The sequence below is a fragment of the Amblyomma mixtum genome, chromosome 7 (assembly GCF_055824585.1).
Source record: "Amblyomma mixtum isolate Tamu chromosome 7, ASM5582458v1, whole genome shotgun sequence".
In the NCBI taxonomy this organism is placed as follows: domain Eukaryota; kingdom Metazoa; phylum Arthropoda; class Arachnida; order Ixodida; family Ixodidae; genus Amblyomma; species Amblyomma mixtum.
In genome coordinates this window covers 77,881,180-77,897,882 of record NC_143018.1, presented here as the reverse complement: position 1 = coordinate 77,897,882, position 16,703 = coordinate 77,881,180, and the positions used below count along the sequence as shown (strand labels likewise).

At 44.9% G+C, this 16,703-nt stretch overlaps 1 protein-coding gene across 2 annotated transcripts in view; it reads left to right on the top strand.

Moving 5' to 3' along the window:
• LOC149336568 (uncharacterized) overlaps positions 1–16,703 on the top strand; it is a 67,369-nt gene that overhangs the window by 12,938 nt on the left and 37,728 nt on the right. For both annotated transcript variants that reach the window (XM_089553002.1, XM_089553001.1), the window contains exons 6-7: positions 4,949–5,158; positions 9,975–10,051. In XM_089553002.1, the coding sequence (XP_089409128.1) occupies positions 4,949–5,158; positions 9,975–10,051 (287 nt within the window). The remainder of the gene's footprint in view (positions 1–4,948; positions 5,159–9,974; positions 10,052–16,703) is intronic.

Here is a 16,703-nt window from a genome sequence, read left to right as displayed (position 1 = left end):
GCTATCAAAAAGTTAGCCCATTTGGAGGCAACGCGGCTGAAACATTCTCTCCGCACTACATACGTACTACGTGCACGGAGCAAACAAAGTTGCAAAGGGTGAATAAAAAAAAAACGCCGGCTTCTCTTAAAGGTGCACTGAAGAGGAATCTGAACTTGTCTTTTTGCCGCGGGAACTCGATCTACACGTTCCTAGCATTCTTAGAAACTGCGACTTATTGCCCTGTATGGCCGATTTCCCAAATTAAATCGAATTAACGGCCGGCTCCCGCCCTTTTTTTTTTTAATTCTGCCTCCTACGGTGGGCGGAGTCGACCAACGCGTGGAGTGCCTTTCACCCAGTCCCGTGGCGGCTAGCCGCTCTGCCATCGGCGGAGTAATACGTAGTAGTCCGTAGCAGCAAATAGTCCGCGCGTATTTTTATTTCTGCGGGGTTATTTTGCGGCTATATTATCTGCGAATGAAACTATTTATTCATGGAAACCTAAAAAACAAAATAAAGCGAAAGCAAAGCCTCCACGGTGCTGGCTGAAAGGAACTTCACGCGTTGGTCGACTCCGCCCATCGTACGAGGCAGAATTAAAAAAAAAGGGCGGGAGCCGGACGTTAATTCGATTTAATTAGGGAAATCGGCCATACAGGGCAATAAGTTGCAGTTTCTAAGAATGCTTGGAACGTGTAGATCGAGTTCTCGCGGCAAAAAGACAAGTTCAGAATCCTCTTCAGTGCACCTTTAACTTGTCTCGACAATGGCGAGGAGTGTGATTGTCTCCATCTTTTGGCATTTCACACTACTTTTGCTTGGGGCCTCTGAAACGGCGCATGTTTATGAACCCGGAAGTCGTCATCCCCGCCGTTTCATGATTAAAGTTCACCTAAAAAAGTTGCGCATGGCGGTCCCCGTATTGAAGTATTAACCGTGTTACAACCTCCTCATTGGTAGCGATATGTTTTTGGTGAAAAAAGCTTGAACATTAACCTGAGTAATTTCTGAACTCGCAAAAAAAAAAAAACGAAAAATTCGCTTATAAGACTCGCCCTTGTATAGGACGCACCAGCAAGATTTTTGAAAAAAAAGCCACATCTTATACACCGGAAAATACGGTAATGTTCACCATCCACATGTGCATGCTGTAAGCAAAGGAAACTGGGTAGCATTATGGGCTGTGGTGAGTGTTTTGCACAGTGTTCTGCTTTGGCTGAGAGCCAGGCTGTTTTTGCTGGTACGGGAGCCTTTGTCTTGTCTCGGACCAAGTGGTAGTAATGCTTGCATTGAAAGAGGGGATTAGTGTCCGGGGTGGACTTGCTGTGGTGGCTCAGTGGCTAAGGAGCTCTGCTGCCAAGCACGAAGTCTGGGGATCGAATTCCAGCTACAGTGGCCATACTTTGATGGGGGCAAAATTTTTTAAATTCCTGTGTGTTGCATTAGTGAACCCCTGGTTGATGGAAATCAATGTGGAGCTCTCCACCACAGCATCTCTCACTGCCCATGTGTATCCTTGGGTCTGAAATTCAATTCAATTTTCAATTCAATTCAATTTATTCTCCAGTTATACACTGGAACGTTCTCCGGGCTAAAAGGACCGACTGGGCCTTGACTGAGTCCCGGGGACGTTTGCACAGCAGCGACAGGCAGTACATACGGAGAAATACTATACAGTACAAAAATTAAACAGAGTATGCACATATAAAAAGTACATACATATATACAAAGCACACAAAAGAGGACACTTATACAGAGTTATATAACTACAAAATGCGAGGCAGAAGGCAATTACAATTTACTGAAGTATTCGTGTAGCTTTTTGCGCGAAAAGTTATTCATATCTTTATGGCGATTTAATATAACAGGTAGATTGTGTTTTATGGACTGCAATTTATAATTGGTGCGAAAGTGAGGAACGAGCCAAGGGTCGGTGTTACGAGTAGCAACATTGTGTTCGTGGAGTGTCAATGAAGATACACGTTTAAAAAAAGTTTGGAACTCTTTTGTGGAAAAGAGAAATGACTTCAAGATGCGATACTCATAAAAGTGATGAATTCGGATAATATTGTAGTCAGCAAAACTATCGGCGGTGGTCAAGCCAGGATCAATATTTGCTATGTGACGCAAAATTTTCTTTTGAAGGACACTGGATACCACGCCATAGCACGGTATTAGGAATGGAGTCTTTTTTTTTTTTTTTCTAGCCATGACTGGAAAAGCACGACAGCTGTATCAGACGTGTTGCTTTCTTTTGAATTCAATTTCACTTTTTATGGTCTTGCAGTGAGTTTGCCTTATAAACTGAAGGAAGGAATCTTACAACAATATTTTTATTTTGTGTGTTTTTTTACTGCCATGGCTGCCCTGCCCATTCTGTCTACCTGTCCTATGGACTGCTTGAGATGTTTTAGTAGACCTTTATATTAACCCCTTCACCGTTTTGTTATATCAATGAATTTCTGAACAAAACTGCTTATTTTTTTATTCCTGATATTGATTATTATTGCAATAAAAAGTATGCATTTGATCTTTAAAAAATATTTGAAGCGAACACGAAGTCAAATTAGCATATTCAAGTTTATTATATCTCGCAATACAGAAAACCAGCTTCCTGCTGGTAATAAGCGATAAATATATTCAAGCAAGTCATCAGGCGAGCTTATAGTGGTCTAACTGGGAGCTGCGAGAAAAGGAAACCGAGGGGGTCGCGTAGGGATGTTGCTGACATCGATCTTCATCCAGCGACGCACGCTCGCGATGTTCGCTTCTGAGCTGTTGTCTTCTTCATGGGAAGAACTGATCAGCACAACGTCATCAGTATCGTCCTCGCTCCCTGAAACAATGCACACTTCGGTGTCTGAATCACCATCGTCTGAAGAAGATGACGACGAAGAAAAGCGTCTTTTCCTAGAAGACTGCTCAGCAAAACACTGTCGCCTTCGCCGGATGCTATTTTGAAAACCAAGGTTGGCATTCGAAGAAAACGTTTATGCGGTAGAAGAAAACGAAATTAACAGGTCAGTGCTGCCATCTGTCGAGCAAACTGCCATCTAACCCACACACGAGCGCTGCTCGTCCGAAACGCTGAAGGGAAGAACAAAACGGTTAAGGGGTTAATAGCCGACGCCAGGGTTAGCCCTTTGCGGTCATCTGTCAGGCATTGCCCGACAGCAGAACAGTACCCGTTCAGCCAGTTGTCTGGCATGGCTGGACACAACGTTTTGTCTACTATTTGTGGAGGTAAATTCACGTGGCATCTGGTTAAATTTGTTGTATCCTGCAGATTGGTCATCGGACTTTTCTCTCGATTGATGATAGTGCGATAGCACTGGAAAAATATTTTTTGATTGCGAGGTTTTGAGGCTTTGAATTGGTGTCGAAAACTTGCGGTATGAGTTTCATTCCGGCAGGCCTGTTTTATGGGAAGTTGTCTAATGACTTGAAGGGAGGCTTGAAGGCCACAGCAGCAAGGATTGACAAAAGGAGGTAGAAGGGAGACTGTATTCTTTTGCAAGATGTGTGCGAGGGAGCCTGGCCTGCACCCAGGAGAGTGCTTCGAGAGGTTCCACATTTCAAAGAAGTTCCACTGAAGCCCTAGCACAACTTGAAGAAAATGCTTTCAATTAATGTTTACTACCAAATCATTTCGTGGCACTCCCTTTCTTTATGAGGGTCTAGAAGGCCCCCCCCAAAAAATTCAGGGGGCACTTTGGCTCTAAAGTACTGCAAGGCGAGAGTGTTTCCTGGCGCACTACTTGTTTTTATTTACTTTTTTTATTTTTCACATCTTTTTATTTGTTATTTTCACTCCTTTTCTTATTTTTATTGTTTTTTATTTTCATATCTCATTTTTATGTTGTTTTTATTTTGGTTTATTTTCTTACTTTTATTTTTTCTTTTCTTGACTTTATTCCTTTTATTTTATTTATGAAGCCCATGCATTCACTAGATGCGCCTTTATTCATGCTCGAACTTTGAGCCTTCGTGGCGGAGTGGTAGCGTCTCCGCGTCAAGTGCCAAAGGCCCTGGTTCAATTCCCACCCTCGGCGCAGTTTCTTTTTAAGCAGTGACGCCGAAAGGCGGACAGATTTGCCGACACGGCTGCCGACGCGTCTGCTAACGACAGTATGAGGCATTAAAGGCTTTCGCCTTAATATTAACCGGTGCAGTAGTTAGTCGGGAAACTACACCTGACCGGAAAGGGTTAATGATGGGGCCTGTTTTTGTTGGTACTTGATTTCCTGGCCTGTGCATGGTATATCGTATTGCACACTAGTGACATTTTATTTGAAAATGGGCAGTGGGCAGTGCCCTTTGTTCATGCTGTTAGAATGCATGACCTAGTGATACATTAATATTGCCGCGAATCTTTGTAGCGTTTGTTTGTAATGTTTGTTTGTCCATGCTTCAAGGCTGCTGACACGCCGCTTTATCGCTTCGTTTGTGGCGCAAGACGCGCCTAGATTTATCTCGATTGATCGCATCCAGGCGGAGCAGATTCTACTTTGTTCCAGAATGTTCTAGTAACTTTCCAAGCTTTATCTCGAATGTTCGCTATCAGCTTTAAAAAGAGCACGGCTGACAGCGGCGGTCATTCTGTTCGACGACCGCCGAGCACGCTTGTTGCTACGCCGCTGCCGAGTGATTCAGTTCTTTGCGGGCGCAAGTCAGCCCAAATGAAGAGTTCCGCTTCGAAGACATCCTCGTTGTTTGCCCTGTTCGCCGGACTGCAGTCACCACTACGTGACAGTATGTTCAGTTCAAGTGTGGACCTGGGTTTTGTTCACACTAGGTTTTGTCACATTCATGTGCCTTGGACAACAGGGGTGGTTTGTCAATGCACCCACTAGGTGCAAGCACAGGAACGTGGGAAACCAAAGTTTCTTGGGAGATCTTTCTTATACTGGATAATTGTCTGGAGTCGGTGTAGTTCAGTGCAGGGCTCTTTTTTTTTTCTGCGCAGCTGCTGAATTCCAGCCCAGCACATGTTACCTGTGCAACGTGTCGGCTGTCAGCAAGACTCAAATGCAGATGCATCTCGGGGGGTCCAAACACAAGGCACGTTGTGCCAGCCTCGGCCTGGACCCTTCAGCAATGGACTTTCCCGGAAAGAACCGCCAGCCGCCGACACCTCCAGTGACTCCTGCCAAGACTCCTGGACCCCCTGATCCAAGTGGGTGTATAAATACATATGTGCACTGAACTTTTCAAGCAATGTATCGGCTGGTGTGTTTGGTGGCACTACTTGTCCGACTGTTTTGAGCTGCCACATTAGTAAGAATATGGCGCTGTACAATCAAACCTGGGTATCATCATCATCATCAGCCTGACTACGCACACTGCAGGGCAAAGGCCTCTCCCACGTCTCTCCACTTAACCCTGTCCTTCGCCAGCTGCGGCCACCATATTCCCGCAAATTTCTTAATCTCATCCACCTACCTAACTTTCTGCCGCCCCCTGCTACGCTTGCCTTCTCTTGGAATCCACTTCGTTACCCTTAAAGACCAGCGGTTATCTTGCCTTCGCATTACATGCCCTGCCCAAGCCCACTTCTTCCTCTTGATTTCAACTAGGATATCATTAACGCGCATTTGTTCTCTCACCCACTCTGCCCGCTTCCGATCTCTTAACGTTACACGCATCATTTTTCTTTCCATAGCTCGCTGCGTTGTCCTTAACTTAAGCTGAACCCTCTTTGTTAGCCTCCATGTTTCTGCCCCATAGGTGAGTACCGATAAGATACAGGTGTTGTATACTTTTCTCTTCAGGGATATTGGTAAACCTGGATATATCGATCTCTAAGAGAATCTTGAAATAATTTGATATATCGATAATTTGGTATATAAAAGATGGTAATAGACAAGCTTATCTGTAACTTAGAAGCAAGAGTTGTTAAAAATATCCGGGTTCGATATATCCGGTCTCGACTATGCAGTAGAATCTCGGTGATACAAACACGGTTGGTAAGAGTTTTGTGATTATACGAATTTTTAAAATTCCCTGGCCGGAGTGCATTGCGCACAATGTGCGGAATTCCGAATGTTCCCAGCTCTATCCTGTACCACTACGGATGATACGAACGTGCAAGCCGCGACCGCACTCTCGGGCACGAAGTGCTGACCTGACATCACCAATGCTGTTTTCGCTAACCGTGCAGTACGCACCACGAGCAGTGAGCGGCGATCACGATTGCCACGAGCATCGCAGACGTCACGATCGCCAGTCACGCTGTATGCACAGAGAGAAATGAGCTGTGGCTGCACAGCTGTGAATAAATCCCGTCAGCTATAAACAGATCTGCATTGATGCGTTTTGTATGCTTGTGCATACTAATTTTGTTCGTTTGGATGATAGTACAGTCAAGTCCACTTATAACAATATATCGGATATAACAATGGTCAGTCATGGCACCATCAGCTTTGCCACGTGTTCTATGGTAAAATAAACTGCTTATAGCAATGCTGTCAAGGCACATTATTGGTTATAACAATTAAATCAGGTAATTGAGTGTCAACCATTACAGAAAAAGAAAAGAAATGCTACAACCACACCAGTAAAACCATGCTTACAACACAAAAGCGCGCATGTGGGGGGCTGACCAATGGACTAAGCTGGCGCAGCAACGCCACGAAAGCAAAAGAGGCAGGCGTCATCTCGTCAGGAGAGCTGCTGCATTGCTGCATTGGCTACGCACGCCATGCGTACCCCTAATCAGTCAGTGCAGCGTGCGTGCATGCAGCCAGCGCGGTTTTCTCTTGTCAGCTGTCACCGCACCCTTGGTTCTGCATGCTTCTTGAATTTCCCATAAGAATATCTTCCAGAAAGCCGGCTTGATTCCTGTGACGTGGAGGTGCGCAAAGCTCCCGGTGGCGCAGCAGTGGCGGTGCTTTGGTCATCGGTGAACGGTGAACATTGTTCCAGTTCCCTGAAGTTCGATTTAACGAGCTTTTACAGGCATTAGAACAATCAAACCCCTCTGGGTATTTACTGTCAATAAATGCTCTGAAGTTTGTCATCCTTTCTTTTTTTTCGGCACAACCCTGTTATAACAATTATTGGTTATAACAATGGTATTTCCATGGCACTTGAATATTGTTATAAGTGGGCTTGACTGTACAACATTTCAGATGGTATGAATTTCTTTACGACCTTGTGAGATTTGTATCACTGAGATTCTGCTGTACCGTATTTACTCGCGTAATAGGCGCACTCGCATAATAGGCGCACCCCTAGTTAGGGCGCGAAAAATCGGATTTTTTTATTTCCGCGCATAATAGGCGCACCCCGAACTTGGCACTGTGATCAATACTGTATTTACACGATTGCAAGCCGACGCCTCGCCACCCCCCGCTTCCCAATCTTTATTTTAACAAAGTTTTTGCTGAACTGACTACTAGTCCCTACTAGTGCTGCTGCCGTCGCAGCTGCTGCGGACCCACAGCACGTACAACAACATCGCGTAGAACAGCCGCACACAGTTTTCAGGGATGCTCACTTTAAACGTCTGTTTGGAAAGCTTCATCTCCAGCCGGAAACGTTCCCGACTTAGGCCCGCGAAAACCTCGGCGCTTGGAGTCGCGTACGAAAATTTAGGGACGCCGCAGTCGCAACTGCCGCACTTCTCGGCCACGTCGTATTTTCCGATCTGCGGCACGCTTGCCGCGGCACGCTTGCCGCGTTCGAGAGCAAACTCCCAGCCGTGTAGCTGTTAAGGTGCTTGCCCGTCGAGCTAAAACATAAACGCTCCGCGGCAAAGCCATAAACCACGATAACTATCGCGCTACCGCAAATCCCGGCACTTGACAGCAACAACAACAACAACAAAAAAAAAAACGAGCTGGAGATGCTGATGGCGATATAGATAGCGAAAGCTCGCGGCGGAGGAAAACGATGATGATGAGCTTGGCCTTGGGCGGCGTCTGGAAGCTCCTGTGCGCGTGTGTGGCCTCCGCGATCAAGCGCCCGTTGCGCGCAGCTGGAGCCGATCGCGGAGGCCTCGACGCGTGCATTCCGAAAGTTTCGATGCGGCCCTTACACGGACCTTTTTTTTTTTAACATTTTCTTCGCGAAAACGGGGTGCGGCCCGTACACGAGTGCGTTTACGCGGTGTGTTCAATTTTGCGAGTCGAAAAATTTCCGGAAATTTTACCCCGCGTAATAGGCGCACCCCAAACTTTGAGCCGGATTTTCTGGAAAAAAAGTGCGCCTATTATGCGAGTAAATACGGTAGTTGTTTTGGAAGTGGACGACTGAAAACATTGCTCGTTGGGCTAGCCGCCGTGGTGGCTCAGTGGTTATGGTGCTCGGCTGCTGACCCGAAATGCGCGGGTTCGATCCCGGCCGCGGCGGCCGAATTTCGATGGAGGTGAAATTCTAGAGGCCCGGGTAGTTGTGCGATGTCAGTGCACGTTAAAGAACCCCAGGTGGTTGAAATTTCCGGAGCCCTTCACTACGGCGTCCTTCTTAGCCTGAGTAGCTTTGGGACATTAAACCCCATAAACCAAACTGTTAGGCTAGTCACAAAGGAATATGCAATTCTAAGTTCTTGAGTTGAAAGGCGTGTTCTACGCCTGCTTGAGTTGGACGTTACTTTGAAAGACTAGCACACTGTTCTTAAATGGTGTAGTTCAGAAAGGCGTCTGTAGCATTTTACGATACCTGTTCTATGGATATGCGGTGATAGCCTTTAGCCTTACGCCACCCGCAGGGATTCATCTGTATTGTTTCCTGCAAATAAAAAGCCGATTCAATTCAATTCAATTAAATGGAGGGATGAAGAGAGATTTTTCACAGCTGTGGCACTTGCGCAGATTTGTTGTGTAGCCTGACTGACTAGAAATGGCTAAAGGTTTTTTTTTCTGCTTTTTCTCTCTCTTCTGTTGGGACTCGCTACCTGGAAAAGGCTGAAATGGGTTTAAATTTCCGCCAAGACAAGGTTCCGTGATGGAAATTGTTATTGCATGGTTTCTCGTATTCATGTGCACTACTTGAGCACACCTGTATATGTGGGTACTGATTTAGAGAGCATGCAGCCCTTTTGATGAAAGCGCTGGTCTTAGCATTGATGTGGCAGAGTTGTTTAGCAAGCTGCGCAGAATTCCTTTCTTTCTTTCTCCTTAACAGTGCTTGAGCATGGCAATTTAGAGCAGAGATAAAAAAAGATAACCTTGATCTTGCCACTCGTGATGTGTTCATTCTGCATAGTGAGTTACTTTTGTCAGGCTTACCCTGTGCCCAGTCCACACGGCTTGTGTGCAGTTAAGGGGGGATGAGGGTCTTAAAACTAACTTTTTTATTTATGGCTATAATCTCATGAAATTTTGTGCACAGATGCGTTTTTCTCTTCTGATTCCAAATGTATAGTCATAACTGAGCTGGTGGTCTTAATCTTACAAAGTCTAGAATGTAACTAGGTAATTTCTTACGCAGCTTTAATGAACTTTTTCACTCCATTATGTTGGTTTTATTTACATGAATTGATAGCCGGAGAGTTCCCATAGCCGGTGACATTCTTCGTTTTTCTCTAAAGGCATGTCATCCTGATATACGATGTTGAGAGTAAAGTTGGAGAGGCCTTTGCCCTGCAGTGGGTATAGTCAGGCTGATGATGATGATGATGATTTATATGTGGCCTAAACAAAACAAAGTAAGAATGTCATTGGGTATGGGAATTCACTGGCTATCAGTTTGTGTAATTAAAAGCAACAAAATGCAGTGAGAAAGTTCATTAAAGCTGCGTAACAAATTACCTAACTACACTCTAGAATTTAAGATAACTTTTGATCTAAGACCACCAGCTCAGTTACGATTACATATTTGGAATCGGAAGAGAAAAACACATCTGTGCGCAGAATTTCATGAGGTTCTAAATAAAACGGTAAGTTTTAAGACACTCGTGACCCCTTAAAAGTGGGGCAGGCTGAAAATGGGCATCTGCTGGTTGTGTCTTGAGGATTGGAAGTCATTGTGCCATCTTCTTGCTTTTGCAGATTCCCTTCCGCCAGCAGAAAGGCCGGCGTGTGACGTCTGCAGCATAACATTGAGCTCGGTGCCCCAGCTCATGCAGGTGAGATGGCCTTGTCACTTTTATTAGCTCTGGTAGCCGTCCTTGGGTCAGCCACAAGGCCAGCAGCTAACCTGCCTGAGCTTTGGCAGCTAACTTTGCTTTCAACGGGTGTTAAACGAACCAGAGATTCCTTTGGTTCGGAAATGCTTACAACACTTAAGGGGGGACACTGGTCTTGAAAAAAAAATTTTTCTTAATGAAGTCACAGTTACGAAATCTCCGGGGAATATGTATTTTTGTGTGCTTATTCTAGATATGTCATTTAATTTCATGTAAAACAATTCCTTGAGCACTTATGCACTTTTTATGCTAGTATTTTGCGGAGAGTTTTGAAGAAAATTTGCTGCGGGAAACTTGCTGAAATGTATGCCATTGGGTTCTCTTGACACCAAGGAATACAATAAGGGTGAAGTTGTCTTCCTGCCTATCATAGAACTTAAGTTATGGGGTTTTGAAGTTGTCGCTTCAGAAATGAGAAGGAAAGTGTGTATTCCTGTTTCTGAAGTGGCAGCTTCAGTACCCTATTACTCAAGTTCTATGAGAGCCAGGATGATAATTTTACCCTTATTGTATTCCTTGGTGTCAAGAGAACCCAATGGCGTACATTTCAGCAAGCTTCCTGCGGCAAATTTTCTTCAAAACTCTCCACAAAATACTTGCATAAAAAGTGTATAAGTGCTCAAGAAATTGTTTTACATGAAATTAAATGACATATCTAGAATCAGCGCACAAAAATACATGTGCCCTGAAAATTTCATAACTATGACTAAATTAATAAAATTTTCTTTTCAAGACCAGTGACCCCCCCTTAACTCTTTCGCTACCGCGGAAAAATGCACAATTTGGAGCGTATTGAAAGAAAATTTTTTTTCTCAAGAACTAATACACCCAGCACATATTGCAATGCATGAAATTGTAGCTTATTAGTTACACTTCTGAATGAAACAAACACCAGAGTTGTGTGTGCAAAAGTAAATGAACATTTATTTGTGAAATTTGCTAAAAACACAAAAAAAGTAAATAGCAAAAACAGAAATTACCGGCTGCACTAAGCCCGAACTTGATTAGAGGAAAACTGGAATATACAAACTGTTGCACATGTTTATAGCTGTCATTATTCACAGTTTCAGCTATGAGAAAAATTTACTGCACTTTCCATGGCTTGTCAAGTCAGGGGTCATGACTGTGGTGCCACTGTGAAGAGCAGTCAGAGGTGAAGATGTGAAGTAGAGGTAGACTGACAAGTGCTTCACATAAGGTTTTATCTTTGTTCCTCCCTTGTTCTCTGATAGCCGAGCTTGTAGTTTCTTCTTTTTTTCATTCTTTTCGGTTGGTGTTGAATGGATTCTATGAGAGGATTGGGGGCGTGGACTTCTTTTCCCTCATCATACCCGAAGATTTCTTGAATGAGCTGCTCCCTGAAAGCCAGCTGATAAAATTTGGCATTTTAGGCACGCTCTAAAACATCAGGATCGATGAAATAAGTTTTATCGATGTGGTTCAAAAGCCAGGACACTTTTCAAGTGTTGCCAATAGAAGCTGCCGCCACTGAATCATCCGGGTCCGTTACGTGCAAAAAAACAAAAACAAAAAAAGCGAAAAACCAATTTTGAGAAAAGATTTTTGATGGCAGAGAGCCAGAATAGATTATTCTGGTATTTCAGTAGAGATACAGTCGTGGCAGGTCAACAATTCCAATGTATATGATGATTCCAATGAACATCAGAATCTCCAACAGATGCACGTCTTCCCATGAGCCGTCACGCCGAATTTGCTGAAAATCTTCATCCATGCATACTTATTAGTGTTTCCGCACACGATCTTCATCATTTCCGCCGTGAAGAGCATCAAAAAAAAGTCGAGAACTCGAGCGAATCTCCGAGCGCCGCTCCGCAGCGATGTGCCGATATGGACACCTAGCTGTCGTCTTGGTTGAAAAACGCGACGCGACCTTGAGCATTTGGCAAACTGTCTTCGCCATACGTTGTCAAGACCCTGAAGCACAAAAATAAACCACTGTCATCAATTACAAACCGTAAGCACCGCAGAAAACACACAGCGAACGAAAACAGAACTTACATGCAAGTACGCGCTGACGTTCCAGGCTCCCGAGGCGAAGTCTTGCTGCCGAAACCGAAATCCAACGTTTGTATATTGTTGCCCGACTAATAACCGCTGCTTTCGTCGCAAAAAACGAAACTGAAACCGGCCGACGTGCTCGGTGTCAGCTTTCGCTTCCGAGGAGCGCGCGGCGACGCGGACGCCATTTTCTCCGGCTGACGGTGCTGCGGCCGTTCAAAGTTTTATTTTTCACGGCGCCCCCTCATGTCAAAACACTGAAACCAAGGCTGCAATCGAAAGAGCAGTTGTTGAGCTCGCTAACGAGATGGCGGAGCACGTCCACAACGCTCCAAAATTAGCTTTTTTGCGCGGGCGATTGGAATCGATCATATGCGAACGATCGCCTATGGCGCGGTAGCGAAAGAGTTAAGGGGGGATGAGGGGATCGAAGGCAACTTTTCTATTTTTTGGCTTAGAGTGATGAAATTTGGCAGACTGGCTTAAAATAGCATCAAACAATCAGATATAAAGTTCCACAATGACAGCTTCAGTAGGTTCCCTTTAATCATTGTTTATATGATGTCCCCACGTTGCTTGCTTGTGGAAAGCCTAACATGAAAAAAAAAAACAGGCTACAGGTCTGTAAATGCTTCTAATATTTACTAAGAAGTGTTGTGTTAATCAAGACTCTTTCAGTTTTTAAAAAAAAATTTCTCTGCTTTTTTTAAAGGACACAATGTGCACCTTGTATGATTAGTATGTATCATGCTCTAGTTACCTTGTAATAAAAACATGCGAGCCTAAATGGTAAATCTTAGACTGTCTTGATGCGGACCACATTTCAGTGATCACGACAAAACAAAAGGGGTAAAGATCCATGCACCCATTGCTGTGGTGCATGGATCTTTACCCCTTTTGTTTTGTTTTGTTTTGCTTTCCACGAACAAGGTATTAAGCTCTAAACAAACTTTCGAGAAAACAAGCCTGGAAGTTCTAAGCTAGCACACACTGTCTATGTGTAGATGCCGACAAATATATTTATTTGGTGTGCTTAAAGTTTATTTTTGCGTGAAATATTTCAGTACAACATAGAAACAGTTGGACATGCCAAAAAGTGTACTTTTCAAAAATTGACTTTTTTCGCGATTCTTGCGATTTGATCCTTACATCCCCCCTTAATTATTCTAGTACTGCGCTGATTAGAATTACGAGAACACAGACAAAGTAGGTAGAGACAGACACGTACGTTTGAGCTCATTCTACCAACTAAAGTTTTTATTCAACTGCGGTGAAACTCGGGCTGACCAAAGTGTACAACGCTCACAAAATACCTGCGGAATTCGATGTGGAAAGTGGCAGTATTTCGCTTTTAATCCATCGCGCCAGCATCTAAGATATTGCAGGCCAGATTGCTGTTGCTTTTTGTCTAATGCTCGAAGACATAAACATGGCTTTCACGTAAACTTCTGTGCACGACTGGCAGCCAGACGCATGACAGCTGGGCATCGTAACGCCTTTATAAACCGTAAATTAAAGGTGCACTGAAGAGGAATCTGAACTCGTCTTTTTGCCGCGGGAACTCAGTCTACATGTTCCGAGCATTCTTAGAAACCATGATTTATTTCCCTGTGTGGCCGATTTCCCTAATTAAATCAAATTCACATCCGGCTCCCGCCTTTTTTTTTTAATTTTCCCCGTACGGTGGGCGGAGTCGACCAACACGTGGAGTGCCTTTCACCCAGTCCCGTGGCGGCTTGCCGCTCTGCCATCGGCGGAGTAATACGTAGTAGTCCGTAGTAGCAAATAGTCCACGCGTATTTTTATTTCTGCAGGCTTATTTTGTGGCTATATTATCTGCGAATGAAACTATTTATTTATTCACGGGAACCTAAAAAACAAAATAAAACGAAAGCAAAGCCTCCACGGAGCTGACTGAAAGGCACTCCACGCGTTGGTCGACATCGCCCACCGTACGGGGAGAATTCGAAAAATAAAGTCTGGAGTCGGACGTTAATTCGATTTAATTAGGGAAATCGGCCACACAGGCCAATAAGCCGAAGTTTGTAAGAATGCTCGAAACGTGCAGATTGAGTTCCTGCGGCAAAAAGGCAAGTTCAGATTCCTCTTCAGTGCACCTTTAACACACCTACTGGACATGCACGCGTGCACTCAAGCTCGACACATGTACAGTACACGCAGTAAGACATTGCAGTAAGAGACTTAGCATTGCAGTAAGAGACGGCTAGGAATCAGTTTGAAGAGGGAGGAAGTTTGCTTACCTTCTTTATAGCTATTGTACTGCCATGAGTGCCCATTGCACTCGTACTGTGCAAGCCGAAATCTGAGCCACCACTGGCACAAAAGGGCAACGTGTTGTGTCTTTTTGAAAAAGACATGGTGCTATAAGTGCACGCACAAACAGACGAAGGCTTCGTCTCCTCGTCTTTTTGTGCATGTACAGTCAAGCCCACTTATAACAATATTGGTTATAACAATATATCGGATATAACAATGGTCAATCATGGCACCATCAGCTTTGCCACGTGTTGTACGGTAAACTGCTTATAGCAATGCTGTCAAGGCACATTATTGGTTATAACAATTAAATCTGGTAATTGAGTGTCAACCATTGTAGAAAAAGAAAGAAGGAAATGCTACAACCACACCAGCAAAACCATGCTTACAACACAAAAGCGCGCACGTGTGGGGCCGACCAGTGGACTAAGCTGGCGCAGCAACGCCACGAAAGCAAAAGAGGCAGGCGTCATCGTGTCAGGAGAGCTGCTGCATTGCTGCATTGGCTACGCGCACCGTGCGTACCCCCAATCAGTCGGTGCAGTGCGCGCTCATGCAGCCAGCGCGGTTTTTCTCTTGTCAGCTGTCACCGCACCCTTAGTTCTGCATGCTTCTTGAATTTCCCATAAGAATATCTTCCGGAAAGACTGCTTGATTCCTGTGACGTGGAGGTGCGCGAAGCTCCCAGTGGCGCAGTGATGGCGGTGCTTTGGTCGTCGGTGAACGGTTAACCTTTGTTCCGGTTCCCTGAAGTTCAAATGAACAAGCTTTTACAGGCATTAGAACAATCAAACCCCTCCGGGTATTTACTGCCAATAAATGCGGTGAAGTTTGTCATCTTTTCTTTTTACAGCACAACCCTGTTATAACAATTATTGGATATAACAATGGTATTTCCATGGCACTTGAATATTGTTATAAGTGGGCTTGACTGTACTATCGGGCCGGAATGAAACGCGAACACGGGAACGCGTGGCCTGTGGCTAATTTTGGTACAGCGCGCGCCGTCTAGCAGCGTCCGCGATAAGCTGCTGACGTGTGCACTGGGTTGGTGGCTTCTTCCCCAGCCGCCCTGTGTGCAGCTATTGTGCCCAGAAGTGCAGCCTTCGCTCGACTTGCCGTGGTTTCGCAATCCCCGTCTAGCTCCAGCATGGCGCTAGCCGTGTTGCCTCGATACCGACACTCGCCAGTCCACGATCTGGGCGAGCGGGATGACGTTGCGGTTTTTTCTTTCTTTGATGACCGTGTTATCTCTCAGCGCGATCTCTTGGCCATTAGACTGCCGGATGACCTCTGTCACGAACGTGCTAGTGACGGCCGCTTCGGCGTGATGTCTGTGTTTAATTTTTGCATCACATACATTTCAGTAAAACTTAATTTGTGCAATATTTGTGCAATTCACTTGCTTGTGCAATTTCAGTTGTGCTGTGAATAGAAGAGTGAATTAATTAAGAGTCAATAAAAACTAAATTAAATTGGGAAACTTTTTTTTTACGGCACCTCAGTGGCTTTGGCAAGTCCAATGTCGCGTGCTCCAATGTCCATTTCCAATGTCGCGGGCTCGATCCAGGTGGCGACGGTCGTATGTCAATTAAGACGAGATACAAAACCACCCGTACGCTGTGCGATGTAAGCGCACTTTAAAGAAACCTAAGTGGTCTAAATTAAAATTAGCCCTCTACTACGGCATCCGTCATAGCCTCTGCGACATTTCAGAACGTTTAACTAAAATTGTCGCATTTTTTTTTTTTAGCATACATACAAGAAAGATCGACCTGAGCCTTCGACATCCTGCCGAAGCAGATATCGCTTGCACGATCATAACCGACCTCATTGGGCAGTCAAGCTTCATCATTGCACTGAAAAGTAACGCGGTAGTTAGGAGGAGCAAAAACCACATCGTCATCCTGCTAGCCGGGACCGGAGTCATGACGTCGGATTTAAAGCGATGTGGCTGGGGCCATGCCGGTGCTAGACGGGGATTGCCAAACTCGGCAAGTCAAGCAAGGGCTGCATAGGGAAGAAGCCACCAACCCAGTGCACACGTCAGCAGCTTATCGCGGACGCTGCTAGACGGCGCGCGCTGTACCAAAATTAGCCACAGGCCACGCGTTCCCGTGTTCGCGTTTCATTCCGGCCCGATAGTACTTGTAGCACCATGTTTTTTTTTCAAATATGCAGAACCAACTTGCCCAGCAACATACGTTACTGAAGTGTTGTGTCAGCTGGGTTCACTTGATGCACTCTTGAACATTGCTCTCGTTGCCTCTCATTATTTATTGTTAAGGGGGGACAC